Consider the following 12,026-nt stretch of genomic DNA (forward strand, 5'->3'; position numbering starts at 1 on the left):
TTTATTTGAGCTCGCAGCCAGAAAACAAGGGAATGTCTCAAGGATACTAGGGTTTTCATTTAATGCTGAGATTGCAATACATTGATAAACCAATAAATAGTAATTAACAGCACAATGTCCAGCAAATTGATTTTTGTTCTCAAGCTGAATCTAAATCATAAATTTTCACAATTTGGTTCTTATAAAACATTATAGCATTATCAGGTTTTCCACATTAGTGTGAAATATCTAACTTTCTTCAGTTTTTAGGCATTGATGATAGCGCACTTTAATGAGAAAAGATTAGTTTAACAAAGACACAATGATGGCAAGCAGATTAAACCGAAATCTTAAAATATTTATTGGACTTTTTCTTACTTCGTTTCTAAGTTTTATTCAGGTAATTTATCTCTATTTCAGTAAAGTAGTTTGCATCTTATTAGCTATTTAGTTTCTTTCTGGAAGCTCAGAGTACAGAATTGATGAAGGCATCCAAACTACAGGTTGGGGCATGGAAAAGTAGCCCGGCTCCGTGGCACCGGTATTAGAGGCGGGCTACTTTTTTCCATGGCCCACCCTGTATATCTTTAGTAACCAAAATGTAACTGTTATATACAAATCTATCTAAATTTTAAAACACATATGCAGAGAAAATAAAACTTGCAAATTTAGTATTGAAATTGGAGAAAGTAAGAATTTAAACAGGTTCTTCCTCTACAAATTTTTTTTACCCCTTCACAGATATACAGTATAACTGTTTCATTATCTGCCTGCCTGTTTCCCATAGGATTAATTGCTTTTATTTTAACCAATCAAATATTTTCCCTCCTTCTACATTCCTTATGCATGTGTTCTCTCAACATGTGTGCTGCTCAGGCCCAAGTCTACTCAGACCTTCTTTCTGCATGTCTGAACATGTTGGGACATGTCTCAGGGTTTTTACATGAATAATGTGCACCGGTATTTGAGACACTTGTGGCAGTGTAGTGTGAGTAACAGGTGCTGAGGAACACCCATGCGAGGATCAACTCTTTTTTTTTTACAGGAAAGCACCACATCTGGTGGCTTCACAGTAAGTACATGATTGAGTGTGCAGTTATATTTGTATATTGAAGAAGGCACTGATATTGTGCTTTACTGATGTGCCCTTGGTGACACTGAATACAGAATCTCATAAATTATTTATATTTTTAATAACTGTAAATAGCAGGCCATGTGTGCAGTGTTACTGCTGTGGCTTCATTTAAATTTTAACCCCATGTTAACAACCATGCAAAGGTCAATGATGCAGATTACCTTATAGAGTGCTTTGGCAGTGTCAATGCTTCTTGACTAGATAATCTGCAGAGTGCACTGTTATGTTATGTTTCTCTAATGTACACCTATGAAAATGCAGAAGTGAGAAAGTATCTAGATTAATAAACACACACACACACACACACACACACACACACACACACACACACACACACACAGAGAGAGAGAGAGAGAGAGAGAGAGAGAGAGAGAGAGAGAGAGAGAGAGAGAGAGAGAGAGAGAGAGAGTTCTTTCCCCAGTGACTCCTGGGTACAATATTCCTTTCCAAACAGTAACATAGCAACCCTGCCAAAACCCAACTTCTATTAAGAGGAGTAGAGCTATCAACGGTTGTCACTCAGTGTGGCTTTGTAGTCTTTAGGCACCAATCCCTTAAAGCTGAACATACAGATTGGCACAAATTTACTCAGTCTGAGTTCTGTTTTTCACCCACTGACCCTGCAGGTACCTTTAGTGCACCCAGATATATATCGATTTAGCAGCAGTTACTTAGCTTTTACAGTGAGGTTACACAGAGTCAGGCATCAGCGTATTAAAAAATATACAGTACAGATTATTGTAACTTACTGTAATATCTTACATACAATAAAATAACACAATATCCACTACATTAAACAGCTTATAACTAAAGCAGTGGGTTAAGGGGACTTTCTAAGAAAAACAGCTAGAATTCTGACAATGATAGGATGTAAACATAAAGCCTCCTGATTGCCGAATCAAAGCCTTAACCCACTGATACATTGGCTAAATGCATTGAATCGGTGAAGTAGCTCTGTGTTTTAGGCTTTACGTTATAAAGCAGGAGGTGGCAAGTTTATAACCCAGCAGGGCCTAACTACTACAATTTTGTCTTTGAGCAAAACTTCTAAGCCCCTTAAAAAATAAAACATAATTTGTGTATAAAGGTGTTTATTTTAAACTTTATACAGTTACTTATTGAAAACCCTGCTGACAGTAAATAACTATAAAAATCTTTTGGACAGTGTAGAGACCTAACATATCCTGACACTTGTGTCATGAATTGGAACCACACCTTTAGTATGTGCTAATGCAAACAGTTTAACAGGGATGTAATTATATAATTCAGCACATCTGCTCTCCACCCATGATTACTTTACCTGTGCACATCAAGTCAGATGTTATTGAAATTATCCACATTTATTTGGCATACTATATAATTACATTGCAGGCTGCAGAAACTACAATGTCTTTTATTTATCTGTTAACTATTCAAAATTTTTCTTATCATATTCTTTGCTACATGTGTATCTACTTACACCAAGCATTTTGTGCGCTTAAGTTAAGTCAGTCAAGTTAAGTTTTTTTCTATAGCACTTTTCACAACAGACATTGTCTCAAAGCAGCTTTACAGAATTTTAAGAGTGAAGGTGAATGGTGTGTATTTATCCCTGATGAGCAGCCATGGTGACTGTGGCAAGGAAAAACTCCCTTAGATGTTATGAGGAAGAAACCTTGAGAGGAACCAGACTCAAAAAGGGAACCCATCCTCATTTGGGTGATAACAGGTCATTTCTCTTATGGAATCAAAAAAGTCCCTGCTTGTCACCCGGCTAACCTTCACATGTTTTAGCTGTCATGCTACTTTAATTCAATCTCTGTCTGGGCATGTCTTGCTAAAAATGGGTGGTTGAACATAACCAGGATAATATTAGAAATTGCTTATGTACCTTTTCATTTCATGTTTCCACATGTGCACAGAAGGACTTTTGTTTTTGGGTGTTGAATTAAATGGTGTATAACATTATGATAAATGCTGTTTTCAATAATTTCTCTTTCTGTCTTGTCTACTGCCAGCCTTGCCTATTGCATGTCCTGTCTATTGCCAATCTTGCCTTCTGCCTACCCTGTCTACTCTCTGTCTTGCCTATTTCCAGTCCTTCCTACTGCCTGTCTTGCCTATTGCCTCTTCTGCCTATTGCCAATCTTGCCTACTGCCTTCTCTGCCGAACTGCCTACCCGGCCTGCTTCCTACCCTGCCTCCTGCTTATTCTGCCTCCTGCCTGCACTGCCTCCCCTGTCCAGTGCTATTTTTGCCTTCTGCCTGCCCTGCCTTCCCTGTCTACAGCTTTTTCTGCCTTATGCCTGTCCTGTACCCTCTGCTGTCTGCTTACATTGCTTGCTGGCTGCCCTTCCTAGTGTCTCCCCTGCCAACTACTTACCCTACCTGCTGCCTGCCCTGCCTCCCTTGCCGACGGCCTACCCTACCTTCGATGTCTACTACCTCCTTTGTCAAATGCCTCCCCTGTTTACTGTCTCCCCTGACTAATGCATAACCTGTCTGCTGCCTCCATTGCATAGGCCTCCAATCTTTTTTACACCATGAACCAGTTTCAGTTAAAACATTATTATTTTATCCCAGAACGTTTTTTGGCCTGGTAGCAACTCTTCCATTGCCCAGTACTGGTCATGACCTGGTGAATTTGTACCTCTGTATTATTGTTTCCCTTCTAGTGAATTAGATTAATGAGGTAGACCATACATTAATTCTGCAAAAGCAAAGGTTCTGTAGGACTAAGAACCCCTCACTTAGACACAAGAACTCCTGGTCTAGAGAATTTCAGCATTATTTTTTTTTTACTGTTTATCAAAATGATTGTAACCTGGTTTCCTCACACCTTAGGGGTGCGTATGTGTCTGTGTGTGTGTGTGTGTGTGTGTGTGTGTGTGTGTGTGTGTGTGTGTGTGTGTGTGTGTGTGTGTGTGAAAAAATACGATGACTACATGTGACACTTTGTGGAAGGGCATAGTCTGGTGACATGGTTGTTCTCTAGCAGCAGGTGCACAAGAGGTTAAACCAGGACAGTCCTCGGAGCACAGAGGCATGCAAATGGAATTCGTTTCAGAGCTGATTTATGTAGTAACATCTAACCAGACTGCACAAGGGAAGATAGGGAATTCTTTTAACACATAGGTAAACCTAATTAGGCCACAAACACAAAGAAAAAATTGTAGTAGCTCAGTATGTAGAGTGTGCGTACGTGTGCGCGTGCGTGCGTGTGCGTGTGTGTGTGTGTGTGTGTGTGTAATCCTTTGCAGAGAGCCTGTATATTTGCTCATCCTTCTGTGAGTACTAGGCTTTTTGCTTTTGCCTCCGCCTTCCCTGCGTAATTCTCCCTCTCCTCTTTCCGTCTTTCCCTACATACCCCCCCCCCCCCCTCCCTCCCTGTGAGTGTAGCTTGGGTGTTGAGCCAAGTGGAGTGTGTTTTTTGAATGAATACCTGATGAGGCTGCTGAGGCTGACTGGGGGAGGAGGAGCTGCATTCAGTAGAGCACTGAGCATGTGTGTGTGCGTATGTATATGTGTGTAGAGTGAGAGATAGATAGAGAGAGAGAGAGAGAGAGAGAGAGAGAGAGAGAGAGAGACTGGGAGTGAGGCAGTGTATTTGCCTTGCATAACATACTCCGTACCTCTTGTACGCAAGGGCTTCATTTCAGACAACCCAGACAAGGGGACTTCCTTTATGCTTACTGCTCCAGGGCCACTGCAGAAGGGAGAAGAAGAGGCAAGAGGAGAGGACAGAAGAGCAAGAGACAAACGCAGGACATGGAGGTGAATATATAACAGGACAATTGTGGATCTGACTTTGTATCTGTGTGTTCAATCTGGACAAAGGATGGCTGGAAAGGAATAGGGTGCTTTGCAACTCGCATACTACACTGTGCAAAGCAGGAGAAAGAGTGAGCGAGAGAGAGAGAGCAAGAGAGAGAAAGACTCAGAGTGAGGGAGCTGTTTTCTCTCCACTATTCAGAGGTAAGCCTTCTGACAAAGGAATCTTCATCATGACACTCTGTAATGTTTTACTCAAGCACTGCTTTAACCATGCAGGCATACGTACATTTGTATGTTTGTGTACATTTTGCTGAATGTCTGCATTTTGTGATGTGATACTTTCCCCACTAAGAGAGAGAGAGAGAGAGAGAGAGAGAGAGAGAGAGAGAGAGAGAGTGTATGTTCAGAATAGCAGTCAATAGTCATTGTAAAGCAGCAACAGCACTGTTTGGATTCATGTCTAGCTTAGGACTCCCCAGCCCGCCTCTTAAAGGGGAAGGTACCTTCATGAAAGGGTGGCAACGTGCAGAGAATATTTGCTTAAGGGCATTGTTTGGCAAAAGGCAACACACACTTATGATTTTCCATCACTATTATGATCTTTATTTGTTTTTTTCTTTGCAGTGTTTGGTTGGAAGCCACACTGAAGTGTAGTACTTGATTCCACTTTGTCTGTTCATGTGGTGATGACATCATGTTTTTACCTGCGATTGTAACATTGTTAGATCTTGAGATTCAGCGGGTATTAAATGTATTTAGCTGACAAAAAAGAGGTATTTTATCACATTTTATGTTCAAATCACCAATCATTTGCACATGCATTTGCATAGTTAAAACTGCTTTGGCTTTCAACTTTTCACTTTGTGTGTGTGTGTGTGTGTGTGTGTGTGTGTGTGTGTGTGTGTGTGTGTACTAAGGATGATAAGAAGGTGTCAAGAAGTTATGTTAGGGGCCCATGCAAGCTATCTGCAACAGGGCAGCAGTGTGTGATGTCTGATGTAGTCAGAGCTGGAGTGATATTGCAGTGCTAATCTCTCAGACTTAGTGACCAGCCTGTGTGTGTGTATTTATATGTGTAAATGTGTGTTGTGTGAATGCGTGTGTTTATGTGGTACGTATGTGGTGTGCGTAAGCGAGAGAGGGAGAGGAAAGCAAAAATGAGTGTGCAAGATTCAGTTAACATCTGGGAAAGACACAACATTGGCAGAGAACCGTAAACAAAAATGGACACACATAAATATAAAAATATATCTGGGATGTATCTGGCCAGTTATTCTAGGTTTCTAAACTTTATTAAAAAAACAAGAAGTGAATTAATTTTTCGAAGGGCGAAATTGTTTCAAGAATGTTGAAAACCATTAAAATGACCATATGATCCACACTGTAGTCTAGCATAGTAATGTGTCAAACACATAGTGCATATGCTATTGTTTAATAGTGCTCGTGTAATTATATTCTTGCATGTTAATTGTGTGTGTGATGTGTGCATAATTTCCCCAAAATTATTAGTGTTTAGACTATAAATTACTCTAACTTTAGTGTCCTCAGCTCCTGTTATGTTTATATCTTTGTAAGAAACATTATGTTTAGTTTAACTGTTTTGTTAGAAGGCACAGTAGGCATTAGGGCTCACAGTAAGCATTTGTGATTTTGTTTCTGATAAAGGTACAGACTACAGAAAGGCACAACAGTAAGGGGGACAATTTCACATGAAGAATTTAAAAACAGCAAGAACAAGTGACAACACAAAATATTAAAAGAGCATTTTTTTAACAATGGACTTCTCAACGAAGAAGATCAACTAAAATAACAAACCCATCCGGTGTAATAGCACATAGGAGTCATTAGAGTGAAAGGTCATGAAGTCCAACCAGGAGCGTAGTAATGAGTGCCTGCCTCCAAAGAAGAGAGAAATCCTGGCGCTTGAGGAGCGGCAGGTGCTTGTAGCATCAACTGTGAATGAGAGCCAAAGTGGTGAGAACCTGGCTTGGCTTGCTAGTGTTGCCAGCATGGCCAGCATGGCCACTGTTCCCAACCTGGTTCCTGCACAGAGCCACAGTACTGAATCAAGCAGCCCAGCACCATCAACCAAAGCCCTGACACTAGTGACAGAGTACCCACTTTCCACCTCTGTCTCCAACAGCTCTTTGTCATCATTTACAAATTCCACACCTGCAGGAGGTCTCTCTGGAACAACGACAATAACAGCCAACCCAGCTGTTCTCTCCTCCAGCCTTCCCCATGTAACAGGACCCATCCAGCCCAACCAGCTGCCACCTAATTTACAAATCATTGGACCCTACACCAGTTATATCTCCTCCCAGATACTACCAGCTGCAGCAAGTCCGACCCAGTCACGTAGACAAGCTCAAGAGCTTTATGCTACTGCCGCTGTAATCCCACAAGCTTCTAATGGAAACCCACAGAAGCAACATGTGATTTCATCTTTACCTAATGTAGCTCACACCCCTAGCCAGTGCATTCAGGTAGAGAGCACACCAGTTGGTTTGCCAGTGATTTCACCATCTTCACAAGTACCCCTTCAACTTCACACTCATTCAACTGTTCTTGCCCCTCATGGTTTGACTCTCGCTCCCTCTCAGGTGCTTGTGCATTATACCGATGGCCTCATCACAAAACAACCTGACTCCCAAAGCAGAGATCTGCAGAATGGTGCTCTGGGAGAGGTTACCGTGGTCAAACACACCACCAGCATTGTGAAGGGATTGTCAAACAAACCAGAAAGTGATGATGCCCAAAGGCAGATTCAGAACCTGGGTCTACCAGCGCAAACTCAGGTCTTGCTCCCAGCTGACTACGCTGCTCATGACAGTGCAGGACTTCAGACATCAGTCATGCTATTGTCAAGCAGCCACCTGATGGCCAATAATAGCACTGAGCTTCAGAGCACCCAGGATAAAGAGCACACATCTCTGGCTCGGGTGGAGAGAACAAGACTATCTGTGGGGAAACCAGTCTCTCGAGTTTCCTCCATTTCTCTTTCATCATCAGAGAGCATGGCAGCATCTCTTGCTCCAACTCTCCCCCCTCACACACTACTGCATACATCTCCATCTGCCCCCACCCAGGAGATTTCTACGAACCTTTTCTCCACCACACAGCTGCCTATTATTGGATACATTACTAGTACATCTGGGGCACCCCAGCATTCTGTGGCGAGTTACCATAGTAACCTTTCACAGCATCTAGTGATCTCAGGCAGTCCCTCTCTCCTTATTCCTGTGAATGCTGGCAACATCAACACATCGTCTACTGAGTCAGAGGTTACTCGTTGCTCTATCTCAACCATTTCTGCTGCTAGTGTACCAACAGTAGCCACAGGTCTGCCTCAGGCTTACATCACTGCAGCCACACCTACTGCTACAACCTCTATTCTCCCTAATGGAAAAGACATCACAGGGCCAGAGGAGCATCATGCTGCAGCAGGTATACACAGTTCAACACAGGTTCAACTTCCTGTGCTTTCAACAGGGGTAGTAGCCCCTCCAGGTCCTGGGCTCCCACCAACACCCCCAAGCCCACAGAATGCACCTTTATCTCCATCATCTGCCCTGCCTTCATTCTTCATGAAGGGCTCCATTATCCAGCTGGCAGATGGAGAGCTTAAGCGGGTGGAGGACCTAAGAACAGAGGACTTCTTGCAGAGTGCAGAAGTGAGCAGAGAACTAAAAATTGACTCGAGCACAGTTGAGCGGATAGACTCCAGCAGAACACCTGATGCAGTCATCATTCAATTTTCAGTTGGGGAACATAAAGCACAGGTAAGTTATATAATTTATTTAAAAAAATTTTCACTGAAGTAATATAGAGTAGTGCAAGTTGTTACTTTTATAATCGTAAAATTTTTCTTTTGCAATAATATAATTGTTCTTAAGAGAATTTACTTTAGAGTCGGTACTTACCGTAGGTGTCTTGCTCATATTTTCCTTCTCTGTAGGTATGTGTGGAGGTGCTGGTAGAGTACCCTTTCTTCGTGTTTGGTCAGGGATGGTCATCCTGCTGCCCAGACCGCACTACACAGTTACTGGCATTGTCATGTGCCAAACTCTCTGTTGGTGATGTTTGCATCTCCCTCACTCTAAAGAGCCTGAAGAATGGTGCATCAAGAAAAGACCAAACCTTTGGTCATGTGAAGAACCATAATGACAGTCCTCATAAAGCAGCTAAAACCAGTGGACCGACTGGAGCACCACAGGCTCAAAGGGAAAATCAGAGGGATGCGAATGTTTTTGGATTAGACCTGGAACACAAATTTGAAGGTATTGGGCTTAAGAGTCCTAACTCTGGGAAAGTTCAAGGTGCAGGGAGTCGCAAGAGAAGGTGGTCTGCCCCAGAGAAAGGAGAGATAGAGCGGTCACAAGAGAATGACCAGCTGGAAACCCTACCTAAACTTTCCTTTCTTTCTCAAGAGCTAAAGGTCAGCATTGAGGGAAGGTCCAGTATGGGCACCTGAGATACCCTGTGAGCCATCAAAAATGAAAGACATATTTCATATTCTAGAGAAAGAATCTTCTTAACCAAGGATCATTGTGGTTTATTGACTTACTTGTGGTGTCGGCTGGTGACAACTATTCCGAAACCATGTGTGTTTTTCACTGGGCAAATGATATGCAGCAGTACAACAAGATTATTATGGTTATCTTCTCATGGCTTATTTTAGTTACTGTAACAGGAGCTACTTTTGACTAACAGTATTTACAGTATATGTTTTTGTAATAAAACCCACAAAAATTTCTGGCATTTGTCCCGGGGGATACATATAAATATGCGGGGTGGGGGGGGGGGTCCTTATTTTTGTAGTTAATTCGGCCATTATCTGTTATTGGCACTTTGTCTACATTTATGTAAATTGTAGCATAATTGTATTTCAGTCATAATCAGTGAGTCAAAGACATATAGACCAGTGGGCTGGAGAAATCGGTCAATCGTTTGACTTGTGATGACAAATTTTCCCCATAAATATTATGTAAAAGCCACATTATTCTAATCCGTTATATACTTTATAAAGAAAATCTATGTCAGTTATGATAAATATTGCTATATAATTAGAATGAAAAACTACCATAAAAAACATATATAAAATTGTCAATTAACTGTCTGTCTGTTATCGATTGAGTGGGTTTGATTAGGAGTCTTAGAAGTGAATTTAAGATATTACATTTCAGACGAGTGCATTTTGCTAACCAAACATAGTCCAATTATTGGGACAAAGCTGGACTGTAACCATGAATGTTGAGGATTATACATATTTTTTACCAATATTTTAATGAAATACACCAGAATTTAATTAGTCGAAACGTTCTAGATATGCAATATTTAATATGATTATTCACATACCTCAAACATGACACAAGGCTGTTTCAGGTTCTGTTCAGAATCTGAGCTCTTTATAACCATGTCCAAAATCCATGTTCATGTTCATCGTTCATGTTCATACGGTGGACGTGTGCCGGTGAATTCTCACTCAGCCTTTGAATATTAGCACTTTACAGAAGGCAATGGATGATTAAAACCCTCACCTCTGCTTTGTTGCCTAAGCAACAGCCATTTGCACAATGTCAATTTTAGAATAACGTTAGCTGTCCTGTGTGTTTTAACCCCATTTAAAAACAAATGACAACCATCACATTGATGCATTTGAAAAAAAACATTTGAAATCCAGTTGGAGTCTGTAAAAGCATTGTGTTATTCAAACTCTTGTGTGGCTGTAATTTAAACAACTGGATTTCTATGTACAAAAATGACATTAAAATATGTAATATATATGTCTATATACAATGTACAATATATTCTGTTTAGGAATATATTGCTAACATACAACATACAACAATATATGCCATTTCCACAGGGGCTTTTGGGTAACACTTTACTACAAGGGCCACAAATAAGCACATTTTAATATGTGAACTAACACGTTCCTTATGATTAATTAATGCATGAACTAATCATTAGCACATGTATAAAGTGTACAAGTCCTAACAGCCTAATAATGGAACAGTCCAAATACAAACAATTATTAATAACGGTATTCGTTACGTATTAACACCTTTGCCGAGTGATTCCATTTATTATTGTCATGCAGTATTAATAATGATTACGTACATGTTGACCTATGTTTAGACTGATGTAGGTTCAAATTATAGGCTATTCCAAAAGTTTGAGACCCAACTTTTTGTTTTCCAGTCCCGTAATTCTTAAATAGATATTTTCATGTATCATTATTATAATTAGTATAATGCATGTTCTCTCTAGAAAAAAAAACCCGCTCCTGAGCAACTACTGAAAAGAAGGTTTTTATATGACATGCCCTTATAGATATTCTTAACAAGTTCTACATGGTCATACAATTTTAGAACACAGTATCTATAAAGTGGCATGATTTTGATCATCGTAAGTTACTTGACCTGATGTTTAACCTCCTTTGTGTACAAAAAGACCATTAATATTGCACGTCATCTTTATTAATGCTGCAAGTCATAATTCTAATTAAAACTGTTTGGGATTCTAACAATATTACGATTTACGGCTATGGGTACAGTATATGACTTAGAGGCTTGGGTATGTTTGGATATGATTAGAGCGTGGATTAATCCATGATTACAAATGCATTAGCACATATTAATACATGCTTATTTGTCAATATTATCAACAAAGAATCTCTGGCATTTGTACTGTTTGGGGCTCTTTAAGTGGTTTGAGTGACCCAGTAGGACATCCAGGAAGTGTAACAGTGTAGAGAAAAGGTCACTGCGAAGTCAAATGAGCAAATGTGTGTTGTTTAGATAAAATAAAAAAACTCAAGTGTTTTTTGTATACAGTGTGCTGTGAAATGGGTCAAACTACACAGTAACCAAAATGTTCCATGTAGAAAAATTTTATTTTTAAAAGCTAAATACTTTTCATGTTGCCACAGAGGCACAATGTACAACACACACAAACACACACAGTTTTACTGGCTGTTTAATACAAGAGAGTCCTACTATGATGAGGAAGCTATACTTTATATACCAGTTCAATTCCATTTTTGCAATTTGCACAAGTAGAAATATTAACGTAGGTTTACAGAATGTATGTCTTTGCATTGTCTTGGTGATTGTCTTTGTGTTTTCTTTGAATAAGTTCGTTGGATTTGTCACTA

The 12,026-nt window shown here is 40.3% G+C and overlaps 1 protein-coding gene across 3 annotated transcripts; it reads left to right on the forward strand.

The window, feature by feature from the left end:
- The first annotated feature begins 951 nt into the window (after nt 1-951).
- atxn1b (ataxin 1b) lies at nt 952-9,652 on the forward strand. Of its 3 annotated transcripts, XM_046847283.1 has the most exons (4): nt 952-1,051; nt 4,740-5,068; nt 6,533-8,649; nt 8,826-9,652. In XM_046847283.1, the coding sequence occupies exons 3-4, from the start codon at nt 6,727-6,729 to the stop codon at nt 9,339-9,341; spliced, it is 2,439 nt and encodes an 812-aa protein (XP_046703239.1). In that variant the 5' UTR covers nt 952-1,051; nt 4,740-5,068; nt 6,533-6,726; the 3' UTR covers nt 9,342-9,652. The 3 variants fall into 3 exon arrangements, with proteins under 3 accessions (XP_046703239.1, XP_046703241.1, XP_046703240.1); XM_046847285.1 differs by lacking the exon at nt 4,740-5,068 and having other exon boundaries at nt 972-1,051; XM_046847284.1 differs by lacking the exon at nt 952-1,051 and having other exon boundaries at nt 4,501-4,867.
- Nucleotides 9,653-12,026: the final 2,374 nt, after the last annotated feature.

Source organism: Silurus meridionalis, chromosome 4 (genome assembly GCF_014805685.1).
Source record: "Silurus meridionalis isolate SWU-2019-XX chromosome 4, ASM1480568v1, whole genome shotgun sequence".
In the NCBI taxonomy this organism is placed as follows: Eukaryota; Metazoa; Chordata; class Actinopteri; order Siluriformes; family Siluridae; genus Silurus; species Silurus meridionalis.